The sequence below is a fragment of the Lygodium microphyllum genome, chromosome 13, assembly GCF_053477565.2.
Source record: "Lygodium microphyllum isolate KBCC chromosome 13, Lygodium_microphyllum_v1.1.10, whole genome shotgun sequence".
NCBI lineage: Eukaryota > Viridiplantae > Streptophyta > Polypodiopsida > Schizaeales > Lygodiaceae > Lygodium > Lygodium microphyllum.
This window is the reverse complement of record NC_141147.1, coordinates 46577276-46597217: the sequence shown is the minus strand read 5'-3', so window position 1 is coordinate 46597217 and position 19942 is coordinate 46577276. Positions and strand designations below refer to the sequence as shown.

General features: G+C 38.7%; 1 protein-coding gene across 6 annotated transcripts in view; it reads left to right on the top strand.

Moving 5' to 3' along the window:
- Positions 1 to 12534: 12534 nt before the first annotated feature.
- Positions 12535 to 19942, top strand: part of LOC148026587 (DEAD-box ATP-dependent RNA helicase 3, chloroplastic-like) — a 56394-nt gene continuing 48986 nt past the window's right edge. Inside the window, exons 1-5 of one of the 6 annotated variants that reach the window (XM_087690480.1) lie at positions 12535 to 12708; positions 12783 to 13576; positions 13672 to 13775; positions 13869 to 13955; positions 15041 to 15672. In XM_087690480.1, coding sequence (XP_087546606.1) covers positions 13534 to 13576; positions 13672 to 13775; positions 13869 to 13955; positions 15041 to 15052 — 246 coding nt within the window. In that variant the 5' untranslated portion in view covers positions 12535 to 12708; positions 12783 to 13533 and the 3' untranslated portion in view covers positions 15053 to 15672. Of the gene's footprint in view, positions 12709 to 12782; positions 13577 to 13640; positions 13776 to 13868; positions 14966 to 15040; positions 15673 to 19942 lie in introns of those variants that run through there. The other 5 variants (XR_015692773.1, XR_015692775.1, XM_087690478.1 and 2 more) reach the window with 5 other exon arrangements.

Below are 19942 nucleotides of genomic sequence, written 5' to 3'. Positions count from 1 at the left end.
TACCTGAACACGAGGAAAACTGTTTTCAGCCTCCACATGTCTGTGTATTCCCCCATTGTGCAAGTGAGAAAGCTACAAGTGAGACTCCTTCCTTCTCTCCCACTATCTTGACATGGTATCAGAGTCTGGTTCGTGGTAAGGAGCTCAAGAAAGCAAACCAAGTTCGCGGTGTTTTGGTAAGAGGACTAGTGTTGCTTTCATTTTTCGAGTTTGGGAGCAAGTCTCTATAGGTACCACAATCGGAAAGTGCAAGAGTACATTGTCTCAGATTGAGACACCCTTCGCGGTATAGCAAGAGGACAATATATGCTCGGGTAGGGATTTAGCCCTTGGTTGCCCTGTTTTTTTGATTCGAGGCCATTTCAGGGCCTGTTTTGGAGGCGGAAGTTTCCGCACGCACTCAAGAAAAGGCCATGTTTTTTGCTGTGCGACCACTGTTCTACAGGTCGGTGAAAAGTTACCGTAGAAATTGCATCGTATGCCTGTACGCAGAGACATTGGGAGTTACAGAATCATCATTGTTGCCTGTTGATGCAAAATTGTCACTAGAAAGTGACTGTGTGGTCAAATACCACTTTCCTCAATTTGTCATACTCACATCGCTCCATCCATATTTTGCTTGCACACAAGAGTGCAAGCAGTGTCTTCAGGTGAGATACTCGACACCCATCATATAATGGTATGGATGCTTCTCTCTAAGCGGATCAGAAGTCTCGACATCCATGGGAATCAATGCATCGATGATTGCCTCCATCGCAGGCTCCAAGATTGTAGGTAGGTCTGGAAGGCTGCCTGTCTCCTTTGGCATTGACGGTATAGATTGGCCTTGCAAGTGGTGGATTGGCTCATGCACTCCATCCATCGCACGCCCACGAACTCTTCTAATTGGCCACAAAGGGTGCACTCCTCCTTGGGACGAGACGTCACCTCCCTGGATAGAAAATTTGCCAGCCAGACCCAATCTTATTGTATATGGTATTCAATTAGCTTGCGAGTACAATGCATGATTGATATTAAATTTTCTTACCATTTTCTGAAAATCTACAATTGCCTGATCAATGATCTAATATTGAACCTCACCAAATCGTCATACGTGTTCTATAGATAATCGACGTTTTTGTCTAATTACCAGCTTGCATTGAGAGTAAGGACATGGGACACGCTGATTAAGATACGCCTCGCGATCTTGAACAACAGGATCTTCATCGTTTTCCATTTTGTCTACGTTACGATAAACAATTTGTTTTTGTTATCATTCTTTTTTTCTTTCTTAAATTGTTCTCCTCTCCTTCCATGTCTCTCTTTTTTTTTCTTTCTTAAATTGTTATCCTCTTCTTTCATCTCTCTCTCTTTTTCTACGTTACAACCATGACTAGACCACGACGACGACGACGACGATGACCACGACCACGACCACGACTACGACTACAACTATGACTACGACCACCACTACGAGTATGACTATGACCACAGCCATGACCATGACTAAAACTACGACGACCACGACCACGACCACAACCATGACCACGACCACGACCACGACCATGACTATGACTACGAATATGAATACGACTATGACCACGGCTATGACTACGACTACGACCACAAACATGATCGTGACTACGACTACGACCACAACCACGACTACGACTACGACCATGACCACGACCACGACGACCACGACTACGACTATGACTACGACCACGACTATGACCACGACTACGACTACTTATATAGAGATGAAGAGAGAGACAAGAGTTGAGAGAAGAGAGAGGAGAAAGAGAGAGAGATCTGACTAGAGCATTTGACACCCATAGTCAACACACCGTGGAAAACACAAGCACAAATTGACATTGAATTATGGCAAGAAAATCCACCATAAAACAATAGTTATAATACTCGAGGTAGGATTTCAAAGTCTTATTGATTTCAATCGGTCATGGATGCCATACTATGGGTAGGTTGCACTCATTAAGAATAGGATTGGCCATTCACCTCATCTTCTCTCCATCATCAATAGAATTATCCTTTACCATTTACAACTCACCCACCTTCTCTCCACACTATTGCACACTACAATCTCTATGAGGGCATGAGATTGGGATCTCCACATATACCAAAGCATGATCTCTAGCTTGATGGTTGCATATATACTACTACTACTCGTGGAATAAACCTTAAAATAGTTATTATGCTCAAATATATGCTTGTTAGAGCAGAAATTTGTTCCTAAGACTATTCTAAGGAAGAAAGAGGGTTAATGACAAAAGAGTGTCCTTCCTTGCAAGTGATTTTATATTATATTTATTAATTAAAATTGATAGTTGAAGATGAGTTTCCTAAGAGATCTTGTGGTGATGCTGTTTTAGTTTTGCGAAGCATATGAATGATGCTATTTTAGTTTTTTGTATTTGTCTTTTTAAGAGGAGATTAATTTTTATGGAATATCCAAAGTTATTTTTGGATTTATGTTATGAAAAATGAATGTTTTTTATGCTGATAGGCTGATTGCCTTCGTTGTATACTTGCATGGTGGAGGCTAGGACAAGCCCCATGTATGAGAGGTCTCTTTGCAGGAAGAACATTATGCTAGGAGGCACAAGTATGCTAGGGCTCTCTAGCCATATATCCCTTAGGTTTGTTGAGGATCGGTCTAACCCCTATGAGCCTAGGATGAGCTTATTGTAAGGTCCTATTTACTTTTCTTTCTTTCTTTCTCTCTCTCTCTCATTTCCTCTCCCTCCCTCACCCTCACCCTCTCTTTCTCTCTTTTCCTATTAGGTTTAATGATTTTTCTCTCTTTTTCTCTCTCCTCTCCCTCTCTCATTTTTTTTCTCTCCTCTCCCTCTCTCATTTCCTTTTCTCTCTTTCTCTCCCTCTCTCATTTCCTCTCCCCCCTCACCCTCACCCTCTCTTTCTCTCTTTCTCTATTAGGTTTAATGATTTTTTTCTCTTTTTCTCTCTCCTCTCCCTCTCTCATTTCCTTTTCTCTCATCCTCTCCCTCTCTCATTTCCTCTCCCTTCCTCACCCTGACCCTCTCTTTCTCTCTTTCCCTATTAGGTTTAATGATTTTTCTCTCTTTTTCTCTCTCCTCTCTCTCTCTCTCTCTCTCTCTCTCTCTCTCTCTCTCTCTCATTTCCTTTTCTCTCTTCCTCTCCCTCTCTCATTTCCTCTCCCTCCCTCACCCTCACCCTCACCCTCACCCACACCCTCTCTTTCTCTCTTTTCCTATTATGTTTAACATCTTTTCTCTCTTTTTTTCTCTCCTCTCATTCTCTCTTTTTTTCTCTCTCCTCTCCCTCTCTCATTTCCTTTTGCTCTCATTCTCTCATTTCTTCTCCCTCCCTCTCCCTCTCTCATTTCCCTATTATGTTTAATGTCTCGCTCTCCCTCTCCCTCTCCCTCCCCCTCCCCCTCCCCCTCCCCCTCCCCCTCCCCCTCCCCCTCCCCCTCTCCCTCTCCCATTTCCTTCCTCTTCCTCTCCCTCTCTCTCATTTTCCTATTATGTTTAATGTATCCCTCCCTCTCCCTCTCCCTCTCTCATTTCCTCTCCCTCTCTCATTTCCCTATTATGTTTAATGTCTCCCTCTCCCTCTCCCTCTCTCATTTCCTCTCCCTCTCCCTCTCCCTCCCTCTTCCTCCCCCTCTCTTTCTCTCTCCCTCCCTTTTCCTTTCCCATTTCCTCCCCCTCTCCCTCTCCCTCTCCCTCTCCCTCTCTTTCCCTCTCTTTCTCTCTCTCATTTCCTCCCCCTCTCTCAATATACACAAATTATACAAAAAAAAGTAAAAGAGAGAGAGAATGCACTCTCCCTCCCTCTCATCCTCTCATTTCATCCCCCTCCCTCTTCCATTTTCTCTCTCTCTCTCTCCCTCTCCCTCTCCCTCTCCCTCTCCCTCTCTCATTTCCTCTCCCTCTCTCAATATACACAAATTATATAAAAAGAAGTAAAAGAGAGAGAGAATGCACTCTCCCTCCCTCTCCCTCTCTCATTTCCTCCCCTCCCTCTCCCATTTCCTCCCTCTCCCTCTCCCTCTCTTTCTCTTTCTCTCCCTCACTCTCCCTCTCTCATTTCCTCCCCCTACCTCTCCCTCTCCCTCTCTTTCTCTCTCATTTCCTCTCCCTCTCTCAATATACACAAATTAAACCCTAAACAAGTAAAAGAGAGAGAGAATGGACTCACCTAAAGATTCGAAGGAGGGTTTGGCGGCTCCTCTTCGCTATGGCGGCTCCTCCTCTTCTTCACAAACGACGGCGGCGGCGGTGAGAAGCCTTCTTCCTCTCTTTCTCTCCTTCTAAGCAAAACGGTCACTCACACACACACACACACACACACACTCTCTCTCTCTCTCTCTCTCTCTCCCTCAAGAAAAAATTCATGAATGCACGAAATGAAGCGCACTCGGGTTTCGGCCTGTGTTTGTTTTCTCTGTGAACTGTCGCTATTTGCGTCACATTTGCGACGCTAATAGCGACATAAATAGTGACGCCGCTATTTATCGTCGCTAATCGACGTCGCTACGGCCTGATATCCTTGTAGTGGGCATGTGAATGTGCTTATGAATATTTCAAAAAGGCTCTTAGAATTGCACTATCCTAAAAGCCCATATTGGACGATCAATTTACGTATACATATTGATGCTTCTAAGTTTATTATTGGAGCAATATTATGCCAAGTTAGAGGGCATAAAATGGACTTTCCTAATGATTTTCATGAGTATGTAGCTTAGTGATGCTAAGATGAATACTTAACCAATGAAAGGCAAGGATCAGAAATGGTGTTTGCAATTAAAAAAGTTTTGATATTACCTTTCACAACACCTTTCACATTATTTGTGTTGATCACTACATTGATTTATCCTAGTAACAAACCATGCACAACTGGATGCATCACTTGATGGCTACTACTATTGTTATAATTTTATTGTTCAATTTCTGTATGAAAAGGAAAAAAACATTACATTGTCAGGCATTTTTGTGAAAATCAAATCTACCTCAAACAAAATTGGAAATGTCATCTTCTTAAAGTGGAGCAAGCACATACGAGATAGCAAGAAGGATACAAGAAGTAGTTTCATCCTTAGAATGATGTTGATCCATGGAATGTCATTGAAGGCAAGAAGGATACTAGAAGTAGTTTCATCCTTAAAATGATGTTGATCCATTGAATGTCATTGAAGGCGATCTATTGCACACGGAAGATGATCTTGTGGTAGATCGTTATACTATCGATGAAGCAGTGGCATTTACTAGGAGTGTGGTCTTTGGACAAAGGGTTGTAGCTCATTTGATGTTAGCTAAGATATTGGATAAATCCTTGTCAGCCTTTCACTATAAACATGTCTCAGAATCGAGTTCAACTGGAAGTGTGGAACTGGTAGGCAATTTGGGTCTATGTACTTGGACTAGAATTAGAACTTGTAGTACATTTCAGGATTGCATTTGATGATTCACATGCCACTGTTGTAGCTACATGTGCTAGGGCACTTGATAGGAAGCTCTCATTTAAGGACGAAGGTGGGGGACCGCTGGAAATACAACTAAAAGTCACTCGATTTTAGGGTTTTAGTTTTTTGAAAGTCGTAAAGAAGGAAAAATAAGAAACAATTAAAGCTTAAGGATAGCTTTAAGCTTTGAAGAATGCAATTAGCGTTATATTTTCGTGAATAAAAAGGTGGCGATCAGGACGATTGAGGGGGAGTTGAATCGAACTATCTGTCAGCAGGATTTATTTGATAGATGAAGGTTGGCTTGGTGAAGGGGTAGGCATAGGGTACACATATGGCAAGTTAGGCAATAACTAGGCATACCATAAGCCAATCCTATGCTTATACATATTCTAAGCATATTCTAGGAAGAGGTTAAGGCTATCCTATGTTTATGAATAATCTAGGCATAGTTTAGACATAGGGTAAGCATATTCTAGGAGCCAACACCTAGCACAGCCCTATCCTATTCTATGCTTACCTTGTGCCTAGAAAATGTCTGATATAGGTTGTATTCTAATGCATAGCATAGAATGTTCTTACTTTATATTGAGCCAATGCCTAACCTAGCATATGCTTATCCTATGCCTAATGTATAAGCTAGGCTAGGTATAAGCTATGGATAGGCTAGACTAAGCATAGGCTACACAGACTAGTGAGTATAGTTATAAGTGTGGAATCAAAAGCTTAGCTTATAAGTGAGTAATATACAAATGTAAATTTCTAATCAACTAATATTTATTTACTAGTTATACCTAGCAAAATCATGAATCTAAGTTAACTTGAAAGACTATCCATAATTTCCTAGTTTCCTAGTTATATTGATATTGTTACTAGATATACAATAACTTACTAGATAAGGCTTCAATTTTCTAGATACTATCTAGAAAGAGGGATTTACTAGTTAGAAGAGATTCGTGATGACAAAATTATCTAGTTATAACTAGAAAATTCTACATTCTTCCTAGTTTGGTTGCTATTCTTCCTAGTTATAGTGTGAACTTTCTATATAGTAAGTGGTCTAGAGTTTGTTGTGCTTGTGTATCTTAAACATACATTGGCCACTCTATAGCCTCTATTAGTTTATCTATATGAGGAGCCTATGCATATACCTTGCCTATATCATTAATCCAATCTAAGCCTAAGCTCTACCTTACTACAAGCCTAGCCCTAACACTAAACTTTAATGTAGTCTAAGCCTAGTATATATTGAGTCTAATTCTAATTTAAGGTAAATAATATAGAGAGTAAGATAGGCTTACACATCATCTGTTACTTCTATAAAATTAAGTTGTATTTAGTTATTTTGTGGATTCTCATTAAATTTGGCCTATTTGTAGTACAGTTCTAACTTTTTATATGTGTGATGATGATCATATTGTGCTAGACAGACGATAGTAGGCAATTAATTTGTTTTATACTTCTGGTGAGCAAATAACTAGACAAGTATGGAGATGTAACGATTGTAATATTGATCACTAGTGGAGTGCAATGTGAAATTATTATTATTATTATGGAGACTATTATCACATGAAGTTATTTATATGCTTTAGCTTTAAAGCGATTGTACTAATCTATTTAGAGTACATTGTTGCCTCTATTTTCTTTTATGTTATTCATATTCATTAAATTTTTAATTAATTAATTATAATTATAATATTAAAATAAAAAATATAAGTTAAGTTTAGGCTTATGTTAGAACTAATCATTTTGAGTGTGATTGATCAGTCATCCTCATTTACACTATCTGCTAGTTGTATGCTTTTGTAATTAATTAGGCTCAATTTGCCATTGCAATGATCGCTTCAATACCATCGAGTTGATTCTTACACATGGTCTATGATTAGAGCAGCAAAGTAAATGGTTGAAGTATTGGTAGTGAACCACTAAAATATTACACCACATACTCCAAAGATTAACTTAGGGGATTGAGCATTAGCTGCAAAATTAGTTGAAGAAGTTAATCTCTCACTTGTGCACAAGTAACTAGCTTATTGACGAGTGGTGTGTTGTTCCAATTGCATCGAGTAGCATTTTTCTCACTTGGCTATAGGTTGAGGTGTACATGGCATCTCCCCTATATCATAAGTACCTACATGAGTCTCCCCTTGCAGCATATCTACAAGCTATCAATATATGGGTATATATTTGCATCAACCATGGCTATGCACGAGCATTCAATACATTACCCCTAAATCACACTGTCTTTTCCCTCTTCATTATGAGGACCACACATTGCCTTTTTCACCCAACCACTTAAGCACCTTAGTCCACTCAACTACTATGCAAATAGGCCACATGATTGTTTAGCCACATTGGAGCACTCGATCACTTGAAGCACGTCCTAACTACTTGGAGCACTTTGGCCACATGTTTAATTAGGCAAAAATTCAAGCATACTCTTCCATGTGCACATACTCAATCACATAGTTACGTAGTTGCACAATCATGCACTTTATTTCAACTCACTTAACCATCTCCACTCTCTTACTCTTGATCATGAGGCACCCTCTGACCACATCAAGAACTTCGTTTTTCTGATCACAATAGCCTCATTCAACAATTTAGGCCACATTGGGCACTCATGAATCACTCTAGGTAGCGTTAGCACATGATTATACAATACTTAGACACTATACCACCATCACACTCTACTACTTAGTGCTCATAGCATAGTGATGTGGATAGTTTTGGGAATGGGAATGGGGATGTGGACTAGAATTGCCCTCCTTTGTCACCATCAAAGAGGGCTCTAATAAGTGGACGGGATTGGGATGTGGGTTGGTTTGAGGATAAGCTAGGACTTGGATGGCAAGCTAGAAAATTGCCATCCCATGTCATTATGGCTCATAGCATTTTACTAAAAGAACACCTTAGCCACTCGATTACTTAGACATATTGAAGCACATGATTACCTTATGCACTTAGGTAATATATAAGGCCAAATTTGCACGATTTTCGAACAAGAGTGTAAACACTTTCACACATTGTAGATGCATTTGTACACACACTTTCAAGTACCTTAGGATAAGAACTAGGGTATAAGGCCTTTGGGGCACTTTGTACATGTGTGAGAGTAAGACGCAATACATTAGTCCACTCGTACATATCATGTCTAGAGAAATTTTGTGCGAGTGTGGACACACAAGTACATTTGTGTAGAACATCTAGTATGCATTGTGTAGAGCACACTTTTATTTTATTTGAATTCTTCTTCAAGCTTCTATGTGGTTCTTTGAATATCATATAGCTCTCTTATAGATTAGGAACCCTTCACATTAGCAAATGTTATAGGAAAAAAGATAACATGAAATCTATTGATTTCAATGGGGATTAGAAGAATAAGGGTATATAGCACATGAAAGATAGTGTGGAAGAAGAGGTTTTACTAATGGCTAGTAGGGTTTTCCATGTTTTCTACCTAATTAGCTATCAAGCCAAAGAAGCTTTGTAGGACTTCCATTGAGGTAGCATGATGCATATAGATATCATCAAGATGAGGTTTCTTAAAAAGGACATCTGTGTTGGTATTGCCCATCTCTATGTGTATTCCAAGTGTGTTGCACTCGCAAAAGGAAAAGAAGTGTTTGACAAGTTCCCAATACCAAACAGAGTCTCTTGGAGTGCCTTGATCACTAGAAATAGGCAAAGCATGGACATGGTGCTGAAGCTTTGAGATGTTTTGGCGACATTTCAGAGGTGTGTCTACAAATTTGGTCACCCATACTTGCATTATGAAAGCTTGTATCAAAGAAGGGAAAAAAGGTATATACCAAGGTACACAAATTGGGGCTTATTTAGTCACTTTTGGTTGCATCTTCAAGGCATGTGGATGCATAGAAGGGCTGAGAAATACACATGATATAGTAGTTGTGGCATTGTATTGGTAGATATGTGTGTTGAACTTAGCTTGCTTGCAAAAGCACAAGAAGTGTTTGATAAGCTGCCAAGTTGAAATTTAGTTAGCTTACTAACCAAGCTAATGAAAGCCAAACTTGAAGGCTTTAACACCATATTAGAGAATTTGGGAATTTTCCAAGTCCCAATTTCAAATAAGTGATAAATATTTGACCATGTGGCTAAATCTTGATCCATATTTGAAAGTGGGATTTGGGAAGGTAGCTTATATAGTATTTAGGATAGACTCCACCTTTAAGTAAGAGAATGAGATTTGACCATGTGGTCAAATAATAAAGATATTGGGAATTTCCAAAGTGCATGGAAATTTCCAAATTTCCTAATATAGTGTTCTTTGATCATATATTACACAACTCTTTACATCTCATATTTCTCTTTGTTGAGGAGATTTGGCCCATAAAAGAGGTCATGAAATAAACTAGTTTTTCAAGTTGAAAAGTGCTAGAATTGTAGGGATGGGCCACTAGTATTAGTTGTTTTACCTTGAAGATGCAGCCGCACATATGCATGAATCGAGGCTTGCTATTTTAGGTACGAAAAATAGTATTGAGGACTAGCTATAGAGGATATGCATGATCTTGCACAAAGCAAAAAGTCATAGAAGTTTGCAAGTGTAAAGTGGAGCTCACCATTGTAGAGCCAGCTTCACTGATTTATGAGTATGATGTCCTATGAACCATGGCAATGTTTATGCCACTTATTAATGATGTCCTATTGAATTGTGCTCCTAATGTTGTCTTGTGTTTTTGTAGAGAAACCATGGAAATGTTTATGCCCCCCATGAACTCTGGGTGATGTTGAAGGTTTACATGTCCATGAGAAAGGGGGATGATAGGAGAGAGAACTCTTGCTATTGGCCATGCACTAAATATTGGAGGGATTATGGAGCACTAATTAATAGTGCTAGGTTACCATCACCGATCTAGAAAAGGTGGCTCAAAAATATCATTTGTTGTGGAGGTGGGGGCCTTCATCCTCATGTGAGGGATCGCTTGGGAAAGGGTGCAGCTTGAAGAGGCTACTGCTAGTCATAACGGGATCGCTTGGGAAAGGGTGCCTTCATCCTCATGTGAGGGATCACTTGGGACAGGGTGCAGCTTGAAGAGGCTACTGCTAGTCATAACGGGAGGTGGAGTTGCTGAAATGTTGATGGGAAGCTAGTCGAGGACATGAGTTTTTGGATCAATAGTTGTTCCCTTCTCCTCGCAATTTTATTAGCATTGCCCTTTAGGGCATATGCTAGTAAAATTGTGCATGGCAAGGTGGTGCATGGCTCTAAAAAATTAGCCACACTTTACTCAAGTTAAGTGGCTCACTATCTTGAGTAAAGTGGCCAACTTTATGAGTTAAGAGTTGTGGATCTTGGAAAAAAGGAGTCCTTAAAATTAGGCATTGGCTACATCAAGCCAGATTAGAAGTGTCGGAGGAAGGCAATCAAGAGGTTTCTCAACTCACTCAACCTTGTAAACTATCATGGATAGTGGTCAAAATAGATGTGGTACAATGGTGTAGTAGTAAATCACATCTTAGTATGGAAAGTCCCGCCCCCTCCTTTGCATAGAAGGCATTCTAGCTCACCCTTTTTGAACAGCCCACCTCTTGTAATCTCTCCTTGTATTTTGTAAAGCAAGCTATCAATTTTTGGAGTCTCTATGACTCGTGAAACCAAGGATGCTTGCAATTTGTGCTTTAAGATTAAGTTAGTTATGTGGATGTACGTCTTCAAGAGTAATTATCTCAAGATTCTGTGTCTTTATGTTCCAATGGTATTAATTAATGTGCTAGACTCACAAGTCTTAGTATTAACAAGAATAAATAAGTTCCAATGGTATTAATTAATGCACTAGACTCACAAGTCTTAGTCAAAACAATAATGAATAAGTTCCAATGGTATTAATTAATGTGCTAGACTCACAAGTCTTAGTCTTAACAATGTAGGATAGGGTACACTAGCTTGTTATTATGATGTTTGGGTTTCATTCTAGGTTCTTCATGTGTAGGTGTTTTTAGTGAAAGGTAGATGCATTATCAAGCCACCAAACTAAGCATTACACTTGCCATCTTGAGCTACTTATGCATGTATTATACTAGTTGGGCCATTCTTCTATGGAAACCTTAGCTAGCAACTCGAATATCCCTAGATTTTCTTAGCATTATTGGTTAGGGCATATGCTATTACAATGGCACAATGATAACATGATTCTTGTTTGATAAATTAAAAATTGTTAGCTTGAGTTAAATCATCTACTCTTGAGAAATAATGCTAATAACAAAAGGCAATGCTCTTGTGCCTTGTTTTTTTAAATGTAAAGTGAGATTATATTGATTTTTACAATACCTCTATAGAGACAATGTTAGCTTTACAAGAAATTTTTAAAGCACCTTGAAGGTTGGTTCTTTTTTTCCCTAAAAGGCCAAAAGCAACAGGACTTAAAAAATACAAGTGAGACAAAACAAAGTCTAGGACTCCCCAACACTAGTTCTCATCTCAAAATAGGTCAGGTGACTTGTTAGAGCCATCATTTATGAGGATGTTGTGGCTATGCAAAGATGCCCTTCTTTGAAATACCAAAACACCCCCCACATTTCAAAAATCACTCGAATATACCCAAATCGATTCTTTTTTTTCTATGAAGTGAGGATCTACAGCTTAAGAGCTAACCTGCATGAGCCATTAGAGTTAAAAAAAAATAACTTGCATGGCTGAAGATCCTAACTATACTTAACCTTATCATTGGCAAAAACAGAACTTATGGTAAACTAAGTATCATCAAAGATGGTGAATATTGCATTAACTAGCAGAAGTAATGCTAATGCGGTTGACAACCATTGGCAATGTAGCCATTCTCTCCCCGTAAACAGATATTCTCTCTGCTTCTCCAACGTATTCAGTTGTTAAAAATAGTCAATTATTTAGTTGTTAAAAATAGGCAATGTAGCCATTCTCTCCCCGCAAACAGATCTTGTCTCTGCTTCTCCAACGTAATCAGTTGTTAAAAATAGTCAAGTATTCTGAATCGATTTCTTGTGGGTGGCTTGTTAGCTTGCTTATTAACAGTCTTGCCATTGCAAGCATATATACTTGGGTGTGGTGGGACTTATAAAAGCTTTGCCTACCAAAGATCACTACTAATTAGGTATTGGTCACTGTCTACAGAACATATGCTATTTCGTCTTACCAAATACCTCTTGGGCACGATCTAAAACTGAGGGGGTCTATGATCTTCTACCGAAGGCAGAGAGACTGGGGTTATGGTGCAATGATAAACGTCATGCTCCTTCCCTACGCGCACTAATATTTTATGGTCTGGTTTACCGCCTATGTCCTGGCTTGCCTTTTCTGGAATTCGTGTATTCATTAATTTGTTTTTTTGCACAGCTATAGCCTGCGGCTCATGCCAGCTGTCAGGAATTCACATGCGCTCTGTCGCAACACGGCCTACATAAGTGCTTGGGCAGCCATCGAAAACCGTCCATCTCAGAACATCCATGTTTGCTCTTGGGCTCCATTGCTCTACGATCTGTTGGTGCAGGACGGAAGGTACTTATTTCATCTCAATGGGAGATTACTCAAAGGATGACTTTGGCGGCAGACATATTCAGCATCCTTAAAAAAAGAGCTTTAAAGCCACCTGCCTGGCAACGGTGGACCTGCGGTTGGCCTTTCCACTCTGGGACTGCATTACAGATGTATGCCTCTGCTGCAGTAGCAGAACAATTCACTAAGGTGCTAAAGCATATTGTTTGTGTAGGTTGTTCATTATGAAGTTGCAAATGATGTTGAGGTATTTCTACATCATTCTGAGCAAACAGGTCAAGCTGGCAAAAAAGACACTGTGATTCTCATGTGTAATCAGATGCAAAAAGCTACACTTGACCTACTTGAGTGTGAACTGGGGTTCAAGTTTGAGAATATAGAACCTCCTGCTGCGGAGGATGTAATAAAATGCTCAGCAAAGCAAGCAGGTTTATACAGAATGTAGCTTCAGAGTTGGACATTTTTCTTCCTGTTGTTGAGAAATTGTTGTCAGAACAAGGGCCAGGGTTGTAATCAGATCTCCACTTCACGGTTTTTAATCTCATATGAATAGGTATCAAGCTTATACTTTGCCTTGAGGCTCAAATGCAATATGGGTTGTGAATTGTACATCTCTATCCAGTTTCATGATGCAGGTAGTCTAGATTCTGATGCTATTCCCTACAGTTTTATACCTAATGCATAATTGCTTTTGGTTAGGGATGGATGACACTAAAGATCACTTTTCCAGGACAGATTGATGTTACAATGGACATGGTGACCCATTACTTGGGGCAAGTTTATCCTACTACGGCACTTAGTGCTCGCAGAATTTCCTTGCTAACTGATAGTGAGGTAAGGACCACATTGTCTTGAGGGTACTTTACTAACTAGATGATTGCTTGTCCAATGCCCTTATTTTTTGATGTTCTTTGTTTGATATGACAGGTGCAAGGTGTAGTTTTTGACCTGCCAGAGAGGGTTGCTAATGAACTTCTATCAAGAAAATTAGATTCAATAGAAGCTATAAAGAAGGTTATTTGCTTTTCCCTTTTCGAGTATAATATGCCATGATTTTCAAAGAGCATTCTTTCCTGCTACAGATAGCACATGCATGCTAATACACGAATGCCTTCTTGTCACCTGTGAATCTCATGTGTGCATAGTAATTGCCTTACCCTATTTGTAAAGTTTATATCTGCACATATCTCAGCGGAAACATATTTTCAGCTATGTTTGGAGCACACAGATTTAATCATGTGTAGCTCAATGGCATTTCAACTACTAGGAAGTGTGAATTATAAAGAAATAAAAAGTGAACCCATAGAAGCACAACCAAGAGTACAAGGGTGTAGATATATGAGTAATACACACTATAGCAAAGGCTAGTTTCTGTACAAGCAATGTGGTACTGATGATCATAGTTAGAGGAACTTGAAAGTCTGCATACACGTGTGGTGAAGAAGACGTAGTCAGCTGAAAGCAAATAGTCTAAATGTCTTATACATATACATCAATTTAATTGGACAATGGTTCATGTAAAAAAGAGTTTTGAGGGTATCTGATTATGTAATGTTGTTATGTATGCTTCACCCCTTGCCCCTCACTATACTTTAGGATGATGTCTTTCTTTGACACTAGAAGTGATAAATTCTTTGCAAGCATGAATCTGAGGTTTTTCCTACCAGAGAACTCCAAGAATATGACCTTATTGCCTCATTGATTTTTGCATCAACATATTTGTTTGTATGGTGACTACTATGCATGTTTTTTGAAGCTCGTTCACTGTGACTTGGTACAATACTGCTCACTAGCTTTCATGGTACATTGCCCTTCTTAGAAAACAAGGACATTATCAACTGCTTATAAAAAGTTTAGACTTGATGATGGTCCATAACTTTGTCATCTAGGCAACATGCATAGAAGATTGGTTGCAAAGCAGGCACAAGGGCTTGCTCAATGACAGTCGTCTTTATGGAGAAGATAAAAAGTTACATTGTCTTTCTTTGAGAGCTATAATAAGAAGGAGTTGGATTGATTTGAAGAAGCTGTGAATCTTTTTTCCTTTAAAAGTTAGAATCAACATGTGTTGGATTGATAGTTTATGTGGTCACTTGCAGTGTTTTTCCTAGAAAATGCCTTGAATGTGGACAGCTTGGGCATCATGCAATTGATTTCTCAAATTTGAAGTTGGATTCATGCGAGCAACTGCATGCAAACTAACAGTGATAATTTTTGGTAAGTTGATCTTTACATGCTAGCTAAAGTGACAAGTAGCATGTTGTCTTGTTGGGAACCATTTTTTTGGTAGCTATTTTAGGTATTGTCATTCAAGCTTACTACAGAAGCATTAGCAATTTACAACACTGCAGATATTTTAGGAAAGTTTGATAATAATTGTTGATTTAGCATTGTGGTTTTACTCTACCACTAATTAAATGCTTTGATTTAAGGTCTCAATTCAATAGTTTAATTTGAATTTGGCTGATGCTATAGAATTCGTATGGATCAAAATGAGCCATGCTTTTAATTGCTAGCATTTCACTTCAGAGGGCCTGCTCTAGGCTCTTTTCATCCACCCCACGTGCTACCCGTCAAGCTATGAAGATGCTATTAGAATGACCCTCATGGCTTGGAGGAGTTGCTTGCTCCTCTAAACCTTCATTGGACTTGTTATCAAAACTTCGGTAAATCATACAAAACTATTGATTTCCAGAGAGAGATGTTTCGTTAATACTTTTGATTGCTTGGATTGTCACATCACAAAGTCCATGTTTGGCTCGTGTGACCTTTTAAAGGTCATTTGCTACTCTTATATGGATCTATTGATAATTTTATATTTCTTCTTGTGGTACAAAGTCTCAAGCCCCACATAGCTCTTTGTGGCTGTGCATATGAGATTCGTTACTTGGGGAGCTTGATGGTGTTGATTGGTGTTGCAGTTGGGTCTTGCGATTCAATTGTACCATGAAGTTTCACATTTTTGTGTAGTATGCCTTGCCCACATTGATGCCATCATAAACATGCCATGGTTTTATGATAGATTGTCCTTGCTAGATATGGTCTACCATAGTCATGTAACCTCTTTTGAATGTGATTGGTGGTACTGTTGACATTCCATGTTTTCCATGCTAGTCATCACCTGGTTATACACTTTGTTAGAGTTTGACAGAGATAAAGGGGCTTTGATAGTTGTTTATGCATTTGAATTTCACTTTCCAATATCATAATTAGTCTCAAGTTTTGTTCACATTGTGTAGTGGTTGCATTTTGCAATTTATGCCATGTGGCAGGCAGGTGCAGCATTATGGGTTGGCTGAACAACATTTTTGCCTCATCATCTGACGGCTAGCCAGTTTGCAGCATTTTGTCTTCCACTTATAGGAGGTCGGCCAGTTTGGCATTCTCCAGCTCTGTATAGTTGCCCCATTCAGCATGCTTGCTCAACCAGATTTGTATGCTCCACTCTCATTCATATCTTGCTATTGTTAGCATTCTACTACCTTATTCTGGTGCCCTCACTCACGCAAACCAACAACATGCAGGGTTTGTCACAGCCTTGTAGTCAGCTTTCGTGTTTTGAATAGTGCAGTTTGTTTTGTTCCTTCTTTCTCTATGTTTACTTTTGTTAGAAATTTAATAATCCCCTAGATAGGCACAAGTAGTGTACTATTGTATAGTTAGTACTCTCGGACAAATTTACTTGTTTCCTAGAGCAAGTCGGATAGTCCCATGCAGTTGCTAGGTTATTTCCAGTAGTTTTGAGAAGTTGGGCAAGCTGGACAGGCTGCGTAGGATGCTATGTGGCATGCAAATTATATGCACATAATTATTTATGATTATTTTATTACTGCGATCGGTTTTCGCAGTAGTTGGCCACTTTTTACCAGTTGACCCAATCATTTTTACCTATTTTTTATTGCCTATTTATTGGCAAGCCTACCCTGGTCATTCTCACTTGTTTTTTGAGGTGGAGAGAGAGCTTCTAGCAGAGATACACTTGATAGCTCATTGTACATGCCTTCTTCATTTTAGTGTTCATTAATTTGCAAATTTTTGCATTCTACTATCTCTTTTCTTTCTCCCTCTTCTCTTTGTGTTCATTTTCTTCAATTTGGTCATATGCTTTTGCACTTTGATATGGTATTAGAGCAGCGTTGAAGGGTTGATTGATCATGGGTGGACTGTAAGGGGAGATTTCAGCATGACAAACCTTTGCGCTTTCATTATTGGAGGGTGAGTGGGAGGGCTACGCATCAACACAAGGTTGAGACGAGTGGCGAAGTGCGGGAAAGTGTTGAAAGGGGAGATTTCAGCATGACAAACCTTTGCACTTTCATTGTTCAAGGGTGAGCGGGAGGGCTGTGCATCAACACAAGGTTGAGACGAGTGGTGAAGTGTGGGAAAGTGTTGGGAATAAAGGGCCACCATGCCTTTTTATGTTCGTGCTCGGGTGTGAACACACCCTTAGCACTTGTACTTTAGTTTAAGCCTAGATGATGTTAATGTAGTAGAATAGGGACAATTTGGATTTCACATTATAGTATGCTACTTTTATATTGTGAACATTGGCAAAAATTCTATTATTCACTTTTACTTTATTAAAATCACTTTTTAAATCAAGTATTTATTATTATTATTTATATCAGAGATATAAAAATGTCATTCTATGAGATTGTATTTTGTCATTATATGCCTCCTATATGCTAAGTTGTATGATAAAGTTGCTTCATAGATGTTATATGTTATAATTTCTTATATGGTGACTTTTTCGATGCAGTTACTATATAGGTAATGTCTATTTATGAAGTTACTATATAGTAACTTTTTTAATAAAGTTACTATATAGATAGTTATGATAATAAACTTCCTATATAGTAAACTAACCAAAAAAATCTTTCTATATAGTAAGTTAACTAGAAAAATCTTTCTATATTGGAAACTATCTTTCTAGATTGGCATTCTAGTAAAGTTTGAATTTTCCTATATTAGACTCTTTCTAGTTATGTGGAAATCTAACCAGCAAATTCTTTTTTTTTCTTATATAGTAATTAGTTTAGAGTTTCTTGTGATTCATCAACCAAGGAGAATTCTCCGACTGAAGAAGATGATACTGGGAGGGTTGGTCTTCATAATTAGTTATGTAGAGGAGACGGCCGATAAATAGAGGAGGTAATCAGTGTATTCTATAACACAGACAGAGGGTGTTTGAATTAAGCAAAAGTAAGATCGAGACGACGCTGAATTAGAAGAGGAATAAAATTGTTTCAATGTCTTTGCCTCCGAAACATATGGGCAAGATGGTTATTCAGATTGATTCAGGAAGCTTATGACCCACTCACAAGTTATCATTGTTGTTATTCAAGGGTTTATGGAGCCGGACATTTGTTTGAAGAATCCTTCTCCTTAAGACATACATGGAAGGGACTTTTGGAGTGCCCAATCAAGAAGGCAATACTTAGATGTCTTCTCCTTAAGGCCAAACCTTACCAAACAATTGATGGTAGGGCGATTGTATCGATTAGGTCTAGATGGTCTTATGAGAAGATGTGTGTGTAAACATGAGTTGCAGGATATGATCATCAAAGCACATAGGGAATTTACAAGAGGACACTTTGACGGACATAGTTGAGTCCTATAAAGAAAAATGTGCTGTAACCATGTGTCTTCTATGAAGAAATTGGTGCTCAAAAAACCTTTAGTTGCTAACAAAGCATTGATTGTGCAAGAAAATGCACTACTACAGCCACCAATAATGTCCTCATTATCATTTGGCAACTCCAACAACAAAGGGAAGGCCAAGCAAGAACCGATGTTCACCGCTACTTTCCCTTGCTTCTCTCTTCAGAAATTGCTTCATTGGAGAACCAAAATTCATCAAAGTTGCAACCACTACTAGCTAGTCCACTGTTAATAGCTATTGATTGTTAACAATCCTCCACAACTAGAATTAAAGTGAAGCACAATTGCAAACAAAAGGGAAGAGTCAATCCACAACCCAACCATGATCAATGCCTCCAAAGGTATCAAGTAAGCATAACCATCATCTATATGTTACTCAACTGGAATCAACACTAGATTTGCACCCATCATATATGATAGACCATCAAGCTTGAAACTAGTCATTGACATGGCTATGGACATGGGTGAAACTTCATCACATGCATGAAATTGCTAGGTAATACTTTTTATCTTTTTTGCAAGGTAGTTAAAGTAGTAAAAACCCTTCCATGTTCCTAGGAATATAAAATTATATTCATCAAGTGTTCCACCACATTAGAAGAAGTGATAGAGGCACAAGTGTGAAGATAAATCACTCATGGTGGCTGCTTGATCACTTCCTTCACTCAAAGTTGTCTAGATGCTACATAGGAGGGCATAGATGATTTGGATCTCCTATAAAAACCAAAATCTTGTTTTTTGCAAAAGTGTTTCACTTTAGCAAGTGCAATGGGAAAGGATCGACTCTCAAATCATGACAAACATTGAACATCAACAAGCCATCAAGACAAATGAATATGGTCCCAATGAGGACAAGCCATTAAGACAAATGAATATGGTCCCTCCCACATACTTTAGGATGCCAACCATGACCAACAATAGAATCATTGAGAATAATACTACCATTTCTTAAGACATGATAATGAGCGAGGAAGAACGTCATGTGGCAAGTAGATTAGGATCATACAACTTCCTAAATAGATGACCTAACTTACATAATTCATATTGGCATATGATCATATGACATGGGTCACTAGGTGTCACTTGAATCCAATCCTCACTTCTTCAAGTGGTTGATGCAAGGATTATTAGAATCCCCTAGTTTTTTGTATATAAACATTTGTTAAATTTTTTTTCTTTCTATCTTTTACAAAACATCATAAAGTCATGCACCACTGAAATGTCACACTAGATATGAAAAACTAGAATGTTACACTAGTCTAACTTATCATAGTTGCCCCTTGCAAATCTAGGAAGCATTAGAAGTTTTCATGACAAGGGAGGAGACTAGAAAGTAGTTT